Source organism: Canis lupus, chromosome 15 (assembly GCF_003254725.2).
Source record: "Canis lupus dingo isolate Sandy chromosome 15, ASM325472v2, whole genome shotgun sequence".
In the NCBI taxonomy this organism is placed as follows: Eukaryota; Metazoa; Chordata; class Mammalia; order Carnivora; family Canidae; genus Canis; species Canis lupus.
Window position 1 is genome coordinate 12,370,864 of NC_064257.1, and position 19,756 is coordinate 12,390,619.

At 45.2% G+C, this 19,756-nt stretch overlaps 1 protein-coding gene across 14 annotated transcripts in view; it reads left to right on the top strand.

Moving 5' to 3' along the window:
* The window catches only part of LOC112642495 (BEN domain-containing protein 5), a 1,368,880-nt gene that overhangs the window by 1,295,758 nt on the left and 53,366 nt on the right, over positions 1-19,756 (top strand). For 9 of the 14 annotated variants that reach the window (XM_049094507.1, XM_035699097.2, XM_035699091.2 and 6 more), the window contains 2 exons: positions 15,074-15,226; positions 17,799-18,043. In XM_049094507.1, coding sequence (XP_048950464.1) covers positions 15,074-15,226; positions 17,799-18,043 — 398 coding nt within the window. The remainder of the gene's footprint in view (positions 1-15,073; positions 15,227-17,798; positions 18,044-19,756) is intronic. The other 5 variants (XM_025420152.3, XM_049094505.1, XM_049094504.1 and 2 more) reach the window with 2 other exon arrangements.

Below are 19,756 nucleotides of genomic sequence, written 5' to 3' on the forward strand. Positions count from 1 at the left end.
GATAATATTCTTCTCTCATCTCTCATTTCCCCACAACCATTTTGTCTTAGGCTCCAGGAGCCTGTGGGAAGCTGCCGTGTGATTTTTATCTCTATGATTAAAGTGTTACACTTTATTGAGTTCTTTACATCAGCAGCAAAATCTGCAATGCAGGATTTTACATAACACCTCATTTTCTTCCCGCACCATTACTGTTATTAACCTGGTGGCAATAAACAGAAAATACAGCTTTGCTTATGATGTACTCTTTATTTTTGTTCCAAGAGCAAGAAGAAAAATAAAAAGAGAAGGAACCAGAGAGAACAGGGAAGAATTTTTTACTCATTATATCCCTTTAATGTCTGACCTTCTCTCTCCATGTTCCACAACAGCAATGCTCCCAGAAAATCAAGGATGGGGATGGGCCCTGCTCAGGAATGTTTTCTTCTCCACCCGTTAACTCATCCATTTACTCATTCAGGAAGGATTTCCTTAGCACCTACTATGTGCCTAGCCAGGCACTGTGCTAGGGGTGGGAGGTATAAAGATTACAGATCTCAACTGACACTTGGTCCAGTGGACCAAATAGACACACATCACAATACTAATGAGACCGTGAGGTGAGGATAGTAAAAACATTGGGCTGAGTGAACGACACGTGGAAGAGGGTGTTGTCAAGCATATTCACATGGGCTTAGGAAGTCTTTACAGAGGAAGGGAAGCTTATACTAGACCCTGGAGAATGGCCAGCTAGGGCAAGGCCTTCTTGGCTGAGGGAACAGCATGAGTGAACCTTGGAAGGCACGGAAGAGCGTAGCATGGTCTAGAAGCTCTCAGTTTGGCATGGTGAAAGCATTGCATGCCTGTTAGCAGACAGCAGGAAACGAGGTTGAAGACAGAGGCAGGTCATCGAGGATCCAATACTCCTATACCGAGATACCTTCCATGCTTTGTGTTAATTCACCTTCTGGGCTCCCCTCAGAAGCTAAATTAGAGGATCAAGGCAGAACGATAGAGAAGAATAACTTGTACTGTGGATTAAAGATGTAGGTTCTGTCCTTGGCTCTGTTACTTCCTCAGTGTAATCTTGAGCAGTGTATTTATCTGTGAAATGGGTGTGGTGGGAATGAGACAATGACTGTGAATAAGTTGTGTAGCTCATATAGTATTTTATGTGTCAAAGGAAGGGATCCACCCAGAAAACTTCAGACCACTCAAGAACAGAGTAGCCACAAACTAATTCTGTGAGATTTTAATAAAGGCTTTTTATGGGACGCCTGGGTGGTTCAGCAGTTGAGCATCTGCCTTCAGCCCAGGGCGTGATCCTGGAGTCCCGGGATCGAGTCCCGCATCGGGCTCCCTGCATGGAGCCTACTTCTCCCTCTGCCTGTGTCTCTGCCTCCCTCTCTCTCTGTGTCTCTAATGAATAAATAAGTTAAATATTTTTTAAAAAATAAATAAATAAAGGCTTTTCATGTGGATGTGGATGTGGGTGTGGATGTGATTGTAGTGAAGGAGCCTGCCCTGTTCTGGGATTTGCTTTCCAACAAGAGATAAAGCCTGGTTTGTCCCCCACACCTCCCTGTCCAACCCTTGCTTGACTCTCAAACTGCCCCCTTCCTCCTTGCTGCTTTCTGGCCAAGTGATGTGGCTCATAACCATCAAAATTTTCTGTTCGGAGGCAGTGAAAACCTGTAGCAAAGATACTGCTTGAGAACATCCTTGCCCTCATCCCATTTAGGGCACCCAGGTGTTTGATTATGGGTTTTTAGGGGTTTCATTTTTTAAAAAAAAACACTGGCTCTTATTTTATATCCTATAAAAATGCACAATGCTTATCTTTAGCTTAACAAGGAGCTCCATTTTTATAGGAAATGCATAGATTACATGGAGAAATATGTTGCTTTCACTTAAATAGCCATGCCTATGGAAAAATCAACCTGTTCATATCAAACTGTCATAACCCAAGACCATGGGCCCTCTGAGAGCATCATCCTCTAACTAGGGACCAGTACCTAGGAGGCAGGCATCCAACTCACACTGAGAAGATGATGGCAGGACCAATCTCAGGGAATGCCCCCCCCCCTTCCAGCCAGCCATGCAAGCCAGAAACCTGAGAATCCGTCTGAATTTAGGCCCCGTAAGCAGCACCATCAGTCTTATTTTATAATAGGTTTCAAATGTGTGCCCTTCCTTCCTCTCTCCCTCCCTACCCCTGCTCTAACTGAGAACCTTATCATTTTTCAATCAGTTCCCACTTCAACTATAACAAAAATGTCCTAACTGTTCCACATGCCTTTGAGTCTAATAACCTCTAATTTTTCCTCATCAGAGCCTCCAAAAAAAATCTTTCAAAAATACAATACGAACATAATCATGTTATACTTTCATAAAATACTTCTCTATATTTTCTACTTTATATGAAAAGTCCTTAGTGGTTGACAAGCCTTCCATGATGGGTCCATGGAAGCCTCCTCAGCTCCCTTTGTCACACACTGCCCCGCTCCCCGGTAATACTCTTCAATCATGCCAAACACCTTTTTGGTCCCTTCATGGGCCGGGTGGTTTGGGGGCCTGTGGGTTTTTCTCACATAGCTCCCTTTGTCTAAAATGTCTTTCTTTCCACTGGGGGCTCCTTTCCTTATCATCCACTTGGTGAACACCTTCTTGTCTTTCAATACCTTTCTCAGTAGCCACCTCCTCTCTGAAGCCTTTCCTGACTACCCAATAAATTGCTGGTTCCTTCAGCTGTATCTTCCCCCAGTCTCCACATACATCTCTCAGAGCACCTGGATGGCTGATGTGCACTTGCTTGTTCCCTTGGCTGTCTTCCCCCACCACGCTATAGAAAGAGAGAGGTGGGAAGAGGGGAACAGAGAAGAGAAGGAATGAAGAGAGAGGAGCAAGATGAGAGATAGGGAGAAGGAAGGAGGAAAAGGGACAGAGGAACAGCTACGGGATCTCTGTCTGCACCTCTCTCCTCCCCTGTCCCCATCCCCAGTCACCTACACTGAATAAAGCGGCTTAGCAACCACCTTATTTTTCTCCAGCATACCATACAGCATTGCAGCATGAATGTTGGCACCCCTGAACACTTCTTTGAAAAACAGTGATGCCAACCTTGCCCAATGGGGAAATGGTTGACTGCCATCTTAGAGTAGGCTCTCACCATAGGGCCATACCAGGGAAAAGGACCAGGTACAGGTCTTGGAGGCAATAAGGTGGGAAACTCCGGCAGAATCAGTCCTCAGAGGCCAAAGGAAGGAGAAAAAAAAAAAAGCAACAGTGCAAAGCGGAAAGATGAGATGATTGAAAGATATGACTCTTGGGGCGTCACGGGCCACGAAAAGTCACCAAATCCATTCTCTAAATGGGGAAATTGAAGAGAAGGAGAGAAACTTCTCCAGGGTCACAGAGCAGGTTAGTAGGAGAGCCAAGATGAGTTTCCTGGGAAGAAAAGAACTAAGATTTACTGAGGACTTACCAAACCCCCAGCTCAGTGGTTAGACATATATTTTTCTCTCTCTCTGGATCAGCTAACAACCTCCTCCAGGAGATGTCTCCAAGCATTCAGGCCACACATATTTATTGAGTTCCTAACATGTTCCTGGGGGTGCCCTAGTTTCACCAGTCTTTGATTTATAATGAAGCAACATTAACTTTTAATTATGAAATTAAAATGTCCCTCGGCTCTCACAAGCTTACATATTATATCTCCGTCCTCTTCTTAGTTTGTCTTTCTGCTCAGACTGGGGCTTTCTGCAGGGAGGTTTGGCTTTTCCACTTGTATCTGTATCCACTTTTGGTGCAGGATTGAGCACCTGGGGTGACCCCCAAGAGGGGAGGAGCAAGCAGAGGCTTTGGAGGTAGTGAGATGTTAAGTTAGAATCCAGCTGAGGTCCTTTCCCACTATGAGATCTTGAGAAGCCAGTCTCTGAGATTTTTCTGAGAAACTAAGCTCCCGTTTACTTCAGTGGATTGTTGAGAGAACCACATGAGCTAACTGGTATGAGAATGGCTTATAAACTCTGCAAATGTGAAAGACAATGGTTATTGTCGGTAGACGTCTATTGAACAGGGATGAAATGTGCATTTGTGTAAGCGGGGTCTCCAAGCCCCCTGAGCTCTGTGCTCCTATGGACCCTATACTTCTCCTCAAGTCTGTTGCACACGCAGTTAATTTTAAAATGTCCATCTTCCTTGCAAGCTTTTGAGCACGAGGAGGTCCAAACCCATGGTGCCAAGCACAGCACCTCCATGTAGCATCACTGTGTGATTGGAAAAAAAAATGAATTAGAAGTATATAAACTGCCAGACATTTTGCTAAGCACAAAGCCAGATACTTCATGACAATCCTGTGAGGTTGAGATTATTATCCCTACTTTTTAGGGATGAGAGGCTCAGAGACGGAGGGTAACATCCGTAGAAAGTTCACCCATGGCTAAGCTGACACCTGAAGCCAAGCCTAGTGAATCCAGAACCACCTTACTCCATGAGTACCCTTCCGTCATCATCATCATTGTCATGGTCAACACCGGTCCCTGATATGGGGAGCAGGAGACAGATCAGGGGTTCTCCTTTTGCCCTGGGAAAGTCTGTTGTGAGCGCAGCCCTCCCATGCTGAGCCTCTGGTCTCTCTCCCTTCCATAGGCCAGAGGTGAAGGATGATAGAAGCAGGGAAGGCTCCCTCCCACCAGGCCAGACCCAGCTCCTCCTGGGTCATTAGAAGGAGGAGATACAGAAATGCCTTTATTTACAAAAAGATCTTACTTTTCACTTCTACATCGAGTGGACTGCAGACAAATTGGAAGCCGGAAAATGTTTTTACTCTCGTCTCGTTGCTTTTTCCCTACACCTACAAGTGACTGTTACAAATTTCCTGTGTCCCAAAGTTTACTCTGCTGAGGCAAAGAGATCACAGATCCCAAGGCTGGGTGGTTCAGAATAGCTTAGAGATGAAGAGTTTAGTCCTAGGTCAGAAAGACTTGGATTTACATCTCAACCTTGCCGCTCGCAAGCTTTTTGCTTAATTTTCCTCCTTTGATTATAACAGTGCTTAACTCGTAGATGGTCACTAGAATTATTACAAGACCACACATAGGAAGCACTCAGTAAAGGTCCGTCGCTTTTGATGAAGTCATGGTTAAGAGCACGAACTGTAGAGCCCGGCAGCTTGAGTCCTGCCCCGTTACCACTATGTAGTGTGGAGGCTCCTTTGCAAGTCACTTGAACCTCTCTCTCGGTCGGTTTCCTCACCTGTAAATGATGTTTCTAACTGAGAGGATTGTGGGAGGACTAAAGGGTGCCTGGGGGTAAGCACTGTGCAGTTATTACTATCTTGCTTCCATGGCACCTTGAGTTAAAGTCTAGGCCCTGAAACTCCTAGCACCACACGCTTTCCTCTGCCCCTTTCTTTTTTTTTTTTTTAATTTTTTTTTTTTAATTTATGATAGGCACACAGTGAGAGAGAGAGAGAGGCAGGCACACACAGGCAGAGGGAGAAGCAGGCTCCATGCTCCGGGAGCCCGACATGGGATTCAATCCCCGGTCTCCAGGATCGCGCCCTGGGCCAAAGGCAGGCACCAAACTGCTGCGCCACCCAGGGATCCCTCCTCTGCCCCTTTCTGAAACCAGATACCTGCTTCATTCATTTATGATTCATGTAGTCACTCAGCAAATGTCCCCTACTGTGTGCTGGGCCCTAGGATATACCCCAGGGATACGAGGTGAACCAGACATGGTCCTAGACCTTACTGGCTTCACACACTACTCCTTCCTTCTTAAAACCTTTCTTTCTTTTTCTTTTTTGCTCTAGTTTTCATGAAACCACACTGTCCATGTTTCCTCCTCCTCCTCCCTGCCACTCCAGTCTCCTTCATGTCCTCCTCTACCCAAACTCTCCGCTTTAGAGGGCTCCTGAGATGCCTCTGTGCTAATGATGCCTACATTCCCCGAGGGGGCTCCAGAGACCTGCGTGTCACTGCCAAATATTTGTCAAATGAATGAATGAATAAACTGGATGACAACTACTTTAAAAGAGGATATTTTAAAAGTCTAGGGTAGTCCAGAAAAGAGAGCTGTTGCTCCTAAGAGAGTCAAGGAAGGCATCTTGGACAAGGGGGCCCATTGGGCCTAGCAGTGAAAGATGAGCAAGCTGTTACCAGCAGGGGAAGGACGGGGAGATAGGCATTCCCACCCACAGGAATGGCAGGCAAGAAGCACAGAGCAGGAGAGCATGTGTGCTGGGGGAGCTGCAGGGGGTCTAGAAGTTGCAGATAAGGCTGGAGCATAAAATGGAGGAAGGCAGAAGAAAACGTGTCCATAGCTCCTCCCCTCAACCGAGGCTAGCTATCTGGGTTTCCTATGTGGTTGTTCCTCTCTTTGTCCCCATTGATTCATCACATCCTTTCTCTGTGACCAGAAGTTCTGTTCAGCCATCTCCAGGGTATACGTGAGTGGAGAAGCCTTAATTGTGCCCCTTCAGATGTCTAGATCATGCACAACAAAAGACTTTGACGACATTGTTTTGTTTCATTTGCTCAGTTGATTTTAAAGAAAGAGTTCTTGTTTTTTTTTTTTGTTTTTTTTGAAAAATTATTCTTCCTGCCTTAGGACATGTGCCCTGACTTCCATAAACATCTACTTCAACTTTTTATTTTTCCTTTAGCTTTATATTTATTGTACTGATTTCTTTTCTACTTTAACTTGAAAGAAAAAAACAGGGACATATTTTAGTTGATGATAAAAATATTAGATTTGGGGTGTTTTCGCCTGAGGCCCATGGGGTCATAGCTTCCCAGGGTACATCTCAGAGGGAAGCTGTCTGGAAGTTCTCTAATGCTCCTTGTTCCTCCAGCCCAGCCCCCCAGCCCCAGTGCCCACTAGGATGGGCCCCCAGACCTATCAGCTGGGAGATGTTGGAAACCACCTAGGTCTCACAATCCTAAGGCCAGGGGGATTGCCTGGCTAGACTGGAAGCCCTGAGACCACAGTAGGATGCAGGGCATGGTCCTGTAACTGCAGGGACATGGGTCCTGGCTCTACTGCTTTCCTCTGCTGCTGTCTGAGCTAAGCCCTCCTGACCTTCCTGGGTTGGATTTCCCTTCTTTCACTGGATTGAATATATGATCACCCCAGAAGATCACTCCAAATGGGATCGAGTCAGCACCACATCCCAGCACTGAGTGCAGATCTGAGGTGAAGCAGGGAAGCGGCTCAATGTAGGGGAGAATAAAAAAACAACCATTTCCTCCCTGGTGTCTAGGAAGAAGCAAACTCCACACTAAATTATGTCGCAAATATGCCCTAAGGTAGTTTTAATTTTATTGGCACTGATTTTAATTTACTCTTTAGGCCCCTGATAGCAGGATGAGCTGTTGGCTGCTGGCAAGGGGACAGCCCTTCATCACTTGGTTTTAATTAAGGTTCTTAAGTTTGGAAGGAAAGAACAGAGATGCTTTCTTTCCCCTCTAAGCTCAGTCCTAAATTGTAATTAAGGGCCCTGCGTCAGCCACACAGTCCTTACTCTGACATGGCCACAGAGAGGTACCTCATTTGACTGCTGGGGAAAACTTTAAATGCCTGTATTTGTTCTTATAATTCACTCATTCTTCCATCATTTTATTTTCTGTTCATTCCTCTGCCAAACCTTGAATGATAACCTACCACACACCAGTCTTGCTCTGGCCCTATGGATTTAAAAAAACAACAATGTATGGTCCCTGCCCTGAAAGAACTCACATTTTAACGGGATGTAGGGATAAACAAAGCATTTATATGCCATGTGGTGAGTGCCATGAGATAGAGACCCGTACCTTGACTTGTGAGAGCACAAAGGCTGTTACCTCATCCTGAGGAATAAGATAGGCTATTTGAATTGAGATTGTATACTAGTCAGATGAATAATATTAGCTGCTATAACAATCCCCAAATTTCGGTGACTTAGTACAGTAAAGGATTCATCGCAGTCTGAAACAGGTCAAGAGGCTTTCCTGGTCATTTTCCTCCCAGGGTTTCAGGGATATTGGCTTCTTTCTCCTTATGATACTGTTGTTTTTATACGTGGCTTTCATGCACAAAAGCAAGAGAGAATGTGGGTGATTGTGTATGAGTGTTACAGTCAGGTCTGGAAGTGGCACGTGTCACCACTGCTGACATCCCACGTGATCCTAGCCAGATAGCAGAGGAGACTGGGTGATGTCTTCCACGGTCCAGGAAAAAGCACTGAGACTGGTGAGCATCCACTCAACTTCTGCCTTACATTTGAAGCTTGCATCAAAGTTAGTCTCATAAAATGTACTTCAAACAGAGGAGATATTTATTGTGTGTCAATGTGGAGACTGAAGTCATGAGCATAGCAGTCAGACAAGAGCTGAGAACTAGATAGGGCAGGGACTGGATTGCCCAGGGCCTTTCAAAATATGTGAGGGGGTTTTGACTCTATCCTGTGAGCAGTAGAGAAATATAAAACAGTTTTAACTAGGGACATGACGTGATTTGTTTGCATTTAAAAAGATTACTCTGGAGCAGCAAAGAAACTGGGTAAGAAGTTATTGTAGTTGAACAAGTAAAGGGGATGGGACTTGGATCAGATATTGTCCCTGTCCCAAAAGCACTTAAACACGTACAGACATACTTATCAGCCAGATTAGGTGTAGAGCAACAAGTACTGATACCAAGACCCAAGCAAGGAGCTGCTTGAGGAAGAATGAGGGATTTATTTTAACTGAGGATGAGAAGAAATCATAGCTCCTTTATCTCATCCAGCAACCACTTTTAAATTAAGGAAAAGAGGTACAGTAATGAGTTGCCACTCTTCCAGGTTCACACATTGTGTTAACATTAGAACCAGAGTTAGAACCCCTGCTCCTGCCTTCTAACTGGGCCCACACAAGTTCACAAAGCCAGATTAGGTACAAAACATAATAAGGATGATCTTAGAATTAGTATTTGTGGTCTTCAGTATTTCCAGCAAAGTGCACGGCCTGATGAAAAAATGATGTGATGAAGATAAAGAACTTAGACCCTATTCAGATAAATATCCTAGACTTTTTTTTACTCAGCTCCAGCACCTAGAACCTCAGAGTGGGAAACAGTCTTAGAAAATAATCCTTGGGCAGCCCGGGTGGCTCAGAGGTTTAGCACTGCCTTCAGCCCAGGTTGTGATCCTGGAGACCTGGAATCGAGTCCCATGTCGGGCTCCCTGCATGGAGCCTGCTTCTCCCTCAGCCTGTGTCTGTTCCTCTCTCTCTCTCTCTCATTCTGTGCCTCTCATGAATAAAAAAATTAAAAAGAAAGAAGGAAGGAAGGAAGGAAGGAAGGAAGGAAAGAAAGAAAGAAAGAAAGAAAGAAAGAAAGAAAGAAAGAAGAAAGAAAGAAAGAAAGAAAGAAGAAAGAAAGAAAGAAAGAAAGAAAGAAAGAAAGAAAGAAAGAAAGAAGAAAGAAAGAAAGAAACTAATCTTTAACATTCTTTTGGAAGTACTACCCAATGTAGACAAGAAAAATAAATTAGCATAAAAACTAGGAAGGGGACAGGGAGGAGATAGAAGTACTATGTACAGATAATAATTTTACAAACCCCTTTCTTCCCTCCTTCTTTCCAGGCATCCTGACCTCCTTGCTGTTCCTAAAACATGCCAAGTGTATGTTGCTGTTAACATTTACTTCTCCTTCTACCTGGAAGACTCTTCCAACTGATAGTCTCAAGACTAACTCTCCTGCTCCATTCATGCTGCTGGTTTTCAAGAACCCTCTATTACTTTTTTTTTTTTTTTAATTTTATTTATGATAGTCATACAGAGAGAGAGAGAGAGAGAGGCAGAGACACAGGCAGAGGGAGAAGCAGGCTCCATGCACCGGGAGCCCGACGTGGGATTCGATCTCGGGTCTCCAGGATCGCGCCCTGGGCCAAAGGCAGGCGCCAAACCGCTGCGCCACCCAGGGATCCCCCTCTATTACTTTCTATTCCATTTCTTTATTTTATCTGTCTCCATGGCACTAATGCCTCCTGATATCTTGGATATTTAGTAATTGATTTGTTTATTCCCTTTCTCTCCTCATAGAATATAAACTCTCCAAGCTCAGGAACTTTCTGTTGTGTTCACTGCTGTATCCCTAGCACCCAGCACACTCCCTGGTGCACACCCAATGCCTAGGCACTGTCTCACACTCAGATTATTTGTTGAATAAGCAAATGAAAATCCAAGAAAATAAAATGATGAGTTATTATAAAGAATAATAGAATTAGTGAAGTATTGGGTACAAATTTAGTATGTCAAGAACAGGAGCCTTGGGATCCCTGGGTGGCGCAGCGGTTTGGCGCCTGCCTTTGGCCCAGGGCGCGATCCTGGAGACCCGGGATCGAATCCCACATCGGGCTCCTGGTGCATGGAGCCTGCTTCTCTCTCTGCCTGTGTCTCTGCCTCTCTCTCTCTCTGTCTGTGACTTAAATAAATAAATAATAAATAAAATATTTAAAAAAAAAAAAAAAAAAAAGAACAGGAGCCTTTGAGGTGCCTGGCCAGTTCAAGTGAAGGGACATGCAACTCTTGATCTCAGGGTTGTGAGTTTGAACCCCATACTGGGTGTAGAGATCACTACAAAAATAAATAAGAAAGAGAACAAGAGCCTTTGTATTTAGGAACCATTAGTTAGAAGAGTTAATGGAAGAAAGCATCACATGTACAGCAACAAGTAAAAATGTAAACTACCTTGGCATCAAAAAGAAATATTTGTGGTCGGGATCCCTGGGTGGCTTAGTGGTTTGGTGCCTGCCTTTGGCCCAGGGTGCGATCCTGGAGTCCCAGGATCGAGTCCCACGTCAGGCTCCTGGCATGAAGCCTGCTTCTCCCTCTGCCTGTATCTCTGCCTCTCTCTCTCTCTATGACTATTGTGAATAAATAAATAAAATCTTAAAAAAAAAAAAAGAAAAAAGAAATATTCATGGTCTATATGAAAACAAAACCAAAAACTTAAAAAATTTCCTCCTGTATCCAGGAGAAAATTTGACTAAATGGAAAGTCAAAACATATCCTTGGATTGGAAGGCTCTAAGTCTCCTTTTTTTTTTTTAATTTTTTTTATTTATTTATGATAGTCACAGAGAGAGAGAGAGAGAGAGAGGGAAGGCTCTAAGTCTTAAGAGTCAATTCTTCCTCTAGTAATACAAAAGTCTGGTATGGTTATATTATTGAGAATTTCGACAGAGTTTAGGGGAGAAAGAAAATTAAACAAGCTAATTATAAAGATAATATAGAAAAATATGCAAGAAAATACAGGAAAATTTAGAGAAGGAGGCATAATGAGGTGATAATAGCCATTCAAATATTAAAATGCATTATAAAACATTAATTTGAAAAGATACATGCACCCCTATGTTTATTGCAGTGTTATTTATGATAGCCAACATATGGAAACAGCCCAAGTGTCCGTCAATAAATGAATGGATAAAGAATGATATAAATATGTGTGTGTGTGTGTATATACACATATATATACATTTTATTTTATATAAATATATATATGGAATATTACCCAGCCATAAAAAGGAATGAAATCTTGGTATTTGTGATAATGTGAATGGACCTAGAGGGCATTATGTTAAGTGGAATAAGTCAGATAGAGACAAATACCATATGATTTCCCTTTACATGTGGAATCTAAAAATCAAAACAAAAGAAGCAAACAAAAAAACAGAAACAGACCCATAAATATAGAGAACAAACTGGTTGTTTGGGATGAACAAAATGAGTGAAGGGGAGTGGCTTCCAGTTATGGAATGAACAGGTCATGAGGAGGAAAGGTATGGCATAGGGAATATAGTCAATGAGATTGTAATAGAGTTGCATGGTGACAGATGTTAACTACACTTAAAAATATAAAATGAAACAAGTTACATTATAAACTTAATTAAAACTGTGTGGTACTGACACATGAATAGATAAATGATTAGAACAGGATAAAAGTCCAAAAATAGTATGGTAAAGTTGACTTTTCAAGTCAGTGGAGAAAAGATGCACAATCTCGTAAGTACTGTGGGACAGTAAAGTGCAATCCCTACCTCACAGCCTACATCCACATAAATTAAAATTGAAATGGAATATTTAAATATTAAATAGTGAAACAATAAAAGTAATAGAAGAAACAATGAAAGAATTCAACCCCAAAACCACAAAAGGAAAGACTGATAAATCTGTGTAAAAAATTATCATTTAAAAATTTCTGCATGGAAAAAAGTGCTAGTAGAAGTAAAGTCAGAAAGCAATGATAAACTGAGCAAAATGTTTTTGTACTACACATGAAGGCCAACAATCTAGCTTTCAAAATGGGTAGATGAAATTAACAGATAATTCATAGAAATCAAATTCATATGAAAAGCCTAAACCTAACCAAGTAATAAAGAGAATTGTACTAAGAAAAATTCAGATAAAAACTAATCTTAGGGGTGTCTGAGTGGCTCAGTCAGTTAAGCATCTGACTCTTAATCTCAGCTCAGGTCTTGATCTCAGGGTCATGAGTTCAAGCCCTGCATTGGGCTCCAATTTGGCTCTACTTAAAAACAAAAAACAAAACAAAACAAAACAAAAAACTAATCTTAGATATCCTTTTTCACCCACCCACCAAACTGGCAAATATCAAGGAGTTTCATTCCACCCATGTTGTCAAGGTAATTGCAAAAAGAGACATTGCAATATTTTGCTAGAAATGTAAATTGGTCCTTCTGAAGAGGTCAGTCTGTCAGTATTGATCAGGACTGCAAATGCACAGGGGACCCAGAAATTCTACTTCCAGAAATTTATCCTGCATGTAATTATATACGTGTGAAATAGCATATATTCAGAGTCAATCACTAAGACATCGTTGGTAACAGGAAAAGGTTGGAAATCTCTGAAATATCTGTCAGGAGGAGACTGGCTGAACAGTGTATATATGGTTGTTAAAAAGAATGAAGTGACTGTTTATGTACTGAGAAAAAATTACCTCCAAGACCTGCTAAGAGATAAAAAGCAGATCCAAATAGTGTGTTCAGTGTGCCCCCATTTGTGTGTCCTGGGGATGGCAAGGTTGGGCGTGGGACAGATATTTGTTTCTGCATAAAGTGTCTCTGGAAGGATGCAGGAGAACATGATGCCAGGAATTGCTTCTGAGGAGTGAAACTGGTGCCTAGAGAGGCACAGGGGTGATAGGGAGGTTTCTTCCTATAAACACTTTCCTATCTTTTTTGACTTTTGAAACCATGTAAGTCAGTCAATATAATTTGCTGCTTATTTAAAGTGAAATCACATTAGGTGCCAGGTGTCAGGATAGGGCAGCCGAAGCCACTCCAGAATGTTATCAGAAGAACCGGGTTCTAATTCTTATTCCTTCGCTAACGCACTGGCTGACCCTAAGCAAGCGGCCTCCCCGCACGGGGCTGACCCTGGCGAGGTCAGAGCACTGGCTTCCATGCCCCTCCAGCTCCGGCATCCAGAGACAGAAACTGCAGCTCTTCCTTACACATTTCTGAAGTCATCTCTCCGCCTCCTCCTCTCCTCCGCAGCTCATCAAAAGCTCAGAGGAAAAGACAGACAATTGAAGAAAATAAAATTGCGAAGATGACTTTTATAGGGCTCCTGTTGAATCATTGTGTATTCCACCTCCAAAGCTGAAAATGATGAGTTTAATATCACACAGAGCAGTGCATCTTGTGTCTCTCCAAAGACAGCTTACGCTACCCAGAGAGTTGGGAGCTCGGCAAGACGTAATTTTTCACTCCAACTTGGAGGCAAATGAAATGACAGTCATCAGGCTCACATTCTAGAAGCAACACAGTTTTCATTTGGTTTTAACTTTGTTTAAAAGTGTCCGAAGGAGGAAGAATCCTTCTAAGCACAGGCTTTCTTTCTTTCCCAGGAATGCATGCTAGAAAGGGGATGGAGAGGTGGCCAGGTTTTGCCCCTGAGTGTTCTAGAGCTGGCCCGTTGAGAGTGAGAAGTTAACTGTGCCGGGGGTCAGGAGACCTGGGTTTCAGACTCAGTTATGCCAGGTTGGACAAGTCTCTTTCGCATTTGAGCCTCTGTAACTCTCGAAAAGGATTATTGGGTATACGTTGGGCTGATATATAGGAAGAGAAGGTCAGATTCCAGGGACATTGAAGATCTATAGGCCAAAATATTTCCCCAATTCTTGCTAATCTATGGTGTTGTCTGGGCAGTCTCTCTGGGGTCATTTGTTCAGTGGTTCTGTGTGCAGCTCCTGAGCACCCTTCATGTCCAGCCACTGGGCCCTTCCCAGACATCTCCCTACTGTCAGGGAGCTCGTAGATGGGAATGTTCACGAAGAATACCACACCAGGCTAGGGAATGCCTTAAATATGTGTAAGGAAAGAGCAGAGAAAGCCTGCTCAAAATCATTTTTATGGAGTATAAGGTATAATGTGTACTATTTTATCCATGCACGATTTAGATATTATTGGGGAGTGGGTGTGGCAATATGAAATGAGGTTAAATAAAAGAATTAAAACTCCCAGAATTGTGCTTGGCATGCATTAAAATATGCAGTAAATGATAGTAATTATTATTATAGTGTTTGGTTCCCACTATAACTCTTGGAGGTTGAAATTAAAATACCCATTTGTCAAATATAAAAGGCTGAGACTCATTGTAGGGCTATGATCTACCCCAGACCTCCTCAGCTAGAAATGGCCCAGTGGGGCCCAAACCATAAGCAGGGCCAATATTAATACAATTGCGCTACCTCATTAGTCAGGAAAACGAAGTCGGCTGGTGCCTTTAGTCACGGATGTATGAACTGTTCTGGGTAAGCAACATCAGGACTGAACCCAACAAAACCCTCACCTCTTCAGAACCCCAAAGTGGGACACTAAAGGGAGTGTTCTCAGCCCCCCCGGGGGGGGCAGTGTTAAAAGTGAGGAGAAATTGATCTTCACAAGTCTCAGCCTCTCCAATTACATCGCAAATGGTGCTAAATCTGCTGACACAGGGGTGCAGCTTGGAAGTGTGTGTGTGTGTGTGTGTGTGTGTGTGTACCTCGTTTAGCGTCTGGTCCTCTAGCTCAGTGACCCCAGACTTCTCATTTGTCATCCTTTCTCTCAACAGAAAACAAGCCTGGAGTTTTATATCGACATCCACGCCCACTCCACCATGATGAATGGCTTCATGTACGGCAACATCTTTGAGGATGAGGAGCGGTTCCAGAGGCAGGCCATTTTCCCCAAGCTCCTCTGCCAGAATGCCGAGGACTTCTCCTACGTAGGTCAAGAGTTCTCCCTCGGCAACCCCCTGGCTCCCCCCCCCTTTTACTTCACCTCTCTCCCTCCTCACTCAGTTCAGTTGGGTTCGACCCTCAGAGAACCCAGCTCCAGGCCGGGCCCCGTGTGCGTGAGAAAGATCCAGGCCAACAAGCTGTGCCCAGGCCCTCGAGCGGCTCCTCACCCACCGGGAGGGAGACTCTGGAAAGGCAGCCCTGGGTCTTTCTGAGGACCTGGGATTTGTTCCGTTGAGCCGACGCCAGCATTAGCAAGAGAAGGGACTCGCTGAGCATCCACCCGTGCCGGGCCCTGCCCACGGTCTACTTTCACCGGCTCCGGCCCTTTTAGTAGGAGCCTCCCGTACCTGCGGACAGGGGTCTTGTGCCCCCCGTGCTCTCCCTCCCTGACCATTTCTGGGCCCCGATTTCTTTGCCAGGAATTTGTGGGCGATCGTGTTCTGCCCTGCCTGTGCACAGCCTCCGGGGAGGCAGTCGTGGTAGCCGGAGCCTGCCGACGCACACACCTCAGCAGGGGCCAGACACCGGCTGCGACTGCCCGCCTCACACGCTGAGGAGAGGCTGTGGCCTGGCCATGAGCATAATTTGCAGCAAAAAGCAATCCTGGGGAAAGGGCAAGGAGAAAAGATCAGGAGAATTGGCAGGTGGTATCGGGACAGAGGAGAGAGTTTTTGCACATTTTCCTTTGTTTTGATACTAACTCTCTGAGGCCTGTTATTTCCATGTGGCCAGAGGGGGAGAGGCCCACAAAGGTCATAGCAATTTTTGAAGTTGATGAGCTGAAAACTTCCCTGCCCATTCCTCCCGGGCTGGACATTAGTGGGGATGATGTGTTTCTCCATGAGGTTAGATGCATTTTGAGTCCTAGACATTTCAAAGGCCTCACCAGGGAAGGAAATGGCCCAGTCTCCTCTCTGTACCCAAGAGACACCTGCAGCCCAGAGACGTTCAGTATCTACAGCAAAGCAACTCAGCATCGGGCAGTAGAATCAAAGCAGGCAGCTCCCCATTTGCACGTCTGGGACAGAAAGAGCCGTATGCCTGTTTCAGTAGGGACCTACAGGACGGTCACTTTTTGAAACCACTGCCATTTCAGAGCACCCTGTGGCCTCCTGCTCCACACTCCCTGGGCGACAGGCCTCAGACACCCTCACAGAGGTGAGTTCCCAGGGCAAACAAGAGGGGCACGGTCAAGGAGCTTTGTTTCTGGCCTTGCCTGGCGATGTTTCTCTACTGCAGCCCCCTTAAGAGCTCAAGGCCTGTCCTCATCCCGTCCCTGTGTCCCCTCTTCTCTGACCCTCAGTAACCGACTCTAAAATGATTTTAGTCCTGCATGGACTTCAAGGGTCCTTTCAGATGTGTCATTCTAATTTTCTGACCCCTTCCTTTGCCTCAGAATTCACACACACACGTATGTGCATATGCAACATAGGGACACACGTGTGCACACACACAATTTCTCTTCCTTTAAATATGTCTCTAATTATCTGCCTTGTTTTACTATTTTCTTTCTCCTCTTATATCCTGCTGAACAAGATACATATTCTCTCTCTTTGTTAAAGATTTTATTTATTTAAGAGAGAGAAAGAGAATGAGAGGGAGGAGAGGTAGAGGCAGAGGGACAAGCAGACCCCCCACTGAGCGGGGATCCCAACATGGGATCCCATCCCAGGACCCTAAGATCATGACCTGAGTTGAGCCACCCAGGCACCCCAACATACATTCTCTTATTAAAAACCCCAACTCTTATTTACTTAGATCTCCACGGGTTAGCACAGAATGCCCCGTTAGCCACAGAGGAGTCACCCTCACAATTCCATGATAGAGATGTTCTTATCGCCTCCCCTTTACAGATGAGGAAACAGGCTAAACCACATAAGGCAAGGTGCCTAACAATCTCGCATCTTTTTGAACGAGGGCCTTAGACGTGGACCTGCTTGCTCTATCCTCCTCTGTCCCCCGCGATGGGGGAGACTGACGACTGTGATCCCTACCCTCTGGTGACGTTGGGCAGGAGATGGGCTGCCCCTAGGGGAGGGGGAGCACCGGGAAGGCATGTTGGGGTGCCGGGAGTCGCTCGGCCCTGGGTTTAATCTGTGCTCTAAAACTTGCTTGCTCCATCTCTGTGAGCCTCATTTTCTCACCCAGAGGGCCCAAACTGCAGCACCCACGTCAAGGGGTTATTTTGAAGCATAAATGAGATGCCATGTGGGAAACGTTATCAAGTTGAAAGCACTACCCAAATTTTCTCATTTTGGTTATCATCATAGTATAATTGCTTCTTGTTCTCTGTCTACTTTTCCTTGCTCCGTCTGTCCCCTTTCAGATTCCCACAGGTATTTGTTAAATGGCAGGTACTATCCAAGGAACTCTGCTGGATACTTTCTTTTAATTCTGTTTATTTCATCGGTCCTCGTAATAATCCTGTGATATGTGATCACCATCCCACTTTTCAGACGAGGAAACTGAGACGCAGTTGTGTTGTTAGACTCGCACAGGCTGATAGCCAGCAGCTGCCCAGCCCTGACTCTCTGCTCCCGGCTTTGTCTTTCCCAGTCCAGCACGTCCTTTAACCGGGACGCCGTGAAAGCAGGAACCGGGCGTCGCTTCCTCGGCGGGCTACTGGACCACACTTCCTATTGCTATACCCTCGAGGTCTCCTTCTACAGCTACATCATCGGGGGCACCACGGCGGCTGTGCCCTACACTGAGGAAGCCTGTATCCTTGGCGGGTCCCCCCAGGCCTGGGCCAGCCCACATCCGGCGGAGAGTATCCAGGTCTGGCAAGATTTAACGGGCAGGTCAGGACTCTGGTCTCCGGCTTGGTGAGGGCTGACACTCTGGGGTGAGGATGGAGGCTGTTCTGCTGGTGGCATCTTTGGATTGTCCTGCCCTCGCCCTTCTAAAGGGCACCCCCCTGCCCCTGCTGTGGTCCTATGCTGCTCCCATCTCTGTCTCCCCTCCACGGCCTCATGAGGGGGTGAGTCTGCTCTCCCTGCTTCTTATGTCCCCTTCCTCCTGGCTTTTCTTTTCTCTCCATCCTCCTCTCCTCTCCTTCTCTCCCCGTGCCTCCCCGCTGTCTTTCCTGCCTTCCTTCCCATCCTCTGCACATCTTTCTCTTTGCTTTGGCACTTCCTTTGCCAAATTGCTTTTCCCCTTAACTTCCTCATAAAATTTCTCCCAAAGCCCCCATGCTTCTTCTAGTGAAATTGGAGGTTACTTTCTAGCTGCTTGAATTTCTAGGGATTGTTTAGTCATTCTAGTTTCCTGGGTGTTGTTTTAATGTCAGGTCACTGCCTAAGTATCGTGACAGATCGTGACAGTTTTTGTTTTCCTTTATCCTTTTGTTTTTGGATTAACCCACTTCTCCTTTCCTAACACTTAATTTTCTTAAAATTATAGTTGATGAAGGAGAAAGAAAAAGGATGATATTAACTCTGTATATATATAAGTTTTCTCTCCCCAGAAGTCGAAGTGCTCCTTTTAGCCTTTTTCAACCCTTGGTCAGTTATACGGAGTTCCTACCATCTCCATACAGGAATCATCCTTCCTGGTCGAGGAATGACTCAGGACTAGTCCACCCAGTCAGTTGCAGCCTGGTGGCTCTGGGAGGTCCAGTTACCTTGCTGAGTATGGGAGGCAGTGATGGCCCCCCGTGGAAGGGGGAGCAGTAAGTAGGCCAGGTGTTTGATCTATGTTTCAGATCCAGTAGAGCACTGGAGAGGTCATGATAATATCTCAAGAGTCCCCTCCTTCCAGTCACCACACCTGGGACAGTCATCTTGAAATCTGCTTTAATAAGCACTTGTCCTAGGAAGGCCAAGGGAGTAGGCTCTGCTGTGAGACAGAGGAACCTGGCCTCCTCTATGGTCCACACGCCCCCGACCCCCAACACTTGACATGTGGCCTTGACTTCTTGGGGACCTGCTAACTCCTGTAATGCAGGGTAGGTGTCATTCCACGCTCTCCCTGCTTTGCTCTCCCCTGACCTTGGGGGAATTGCCTGGAAGAAGCATTTGAGCATGTGTGCGGGGTGGGATTCCACATACCCACAGCGAGCCACAGGTCCCTCAGAGGAGAACTGCACTTAGTCTGTGGTTGATTTCTGATGTCACAGGTGCTCTCTGAGCACCTCACATGCTTTTGTGTTGGAAGTAAATGTGTGTTTCTTATAGAATGCCCCTCCCTTGGCCCAGGCCCAGGTTGCCTCCTCGACACCCAGTCCTCATTCATCAAAATAAGCACACTGTCAGTGTGTGCCAGGAATCATACTAGGCATCCAGGGTAAAATACTGAACAAAAAGCCATGGTCCCAGACTTGCAGAGCTTCCGGTCTGCTTGGAGAGACAGAAAAGGAAAGTGGCAATTATCATATGTACGGTAAGTTCCGCAGCGGAGGAATTCCAGAGAGCCATGGGCAACTTTCCTGTAACAAGTACACGTGAGCGTCTGCCATAAGCCAGGGAAGTTCTAGGCACGGCGGATGTAGCCGAGAAGATACTAAGGACAAAAAT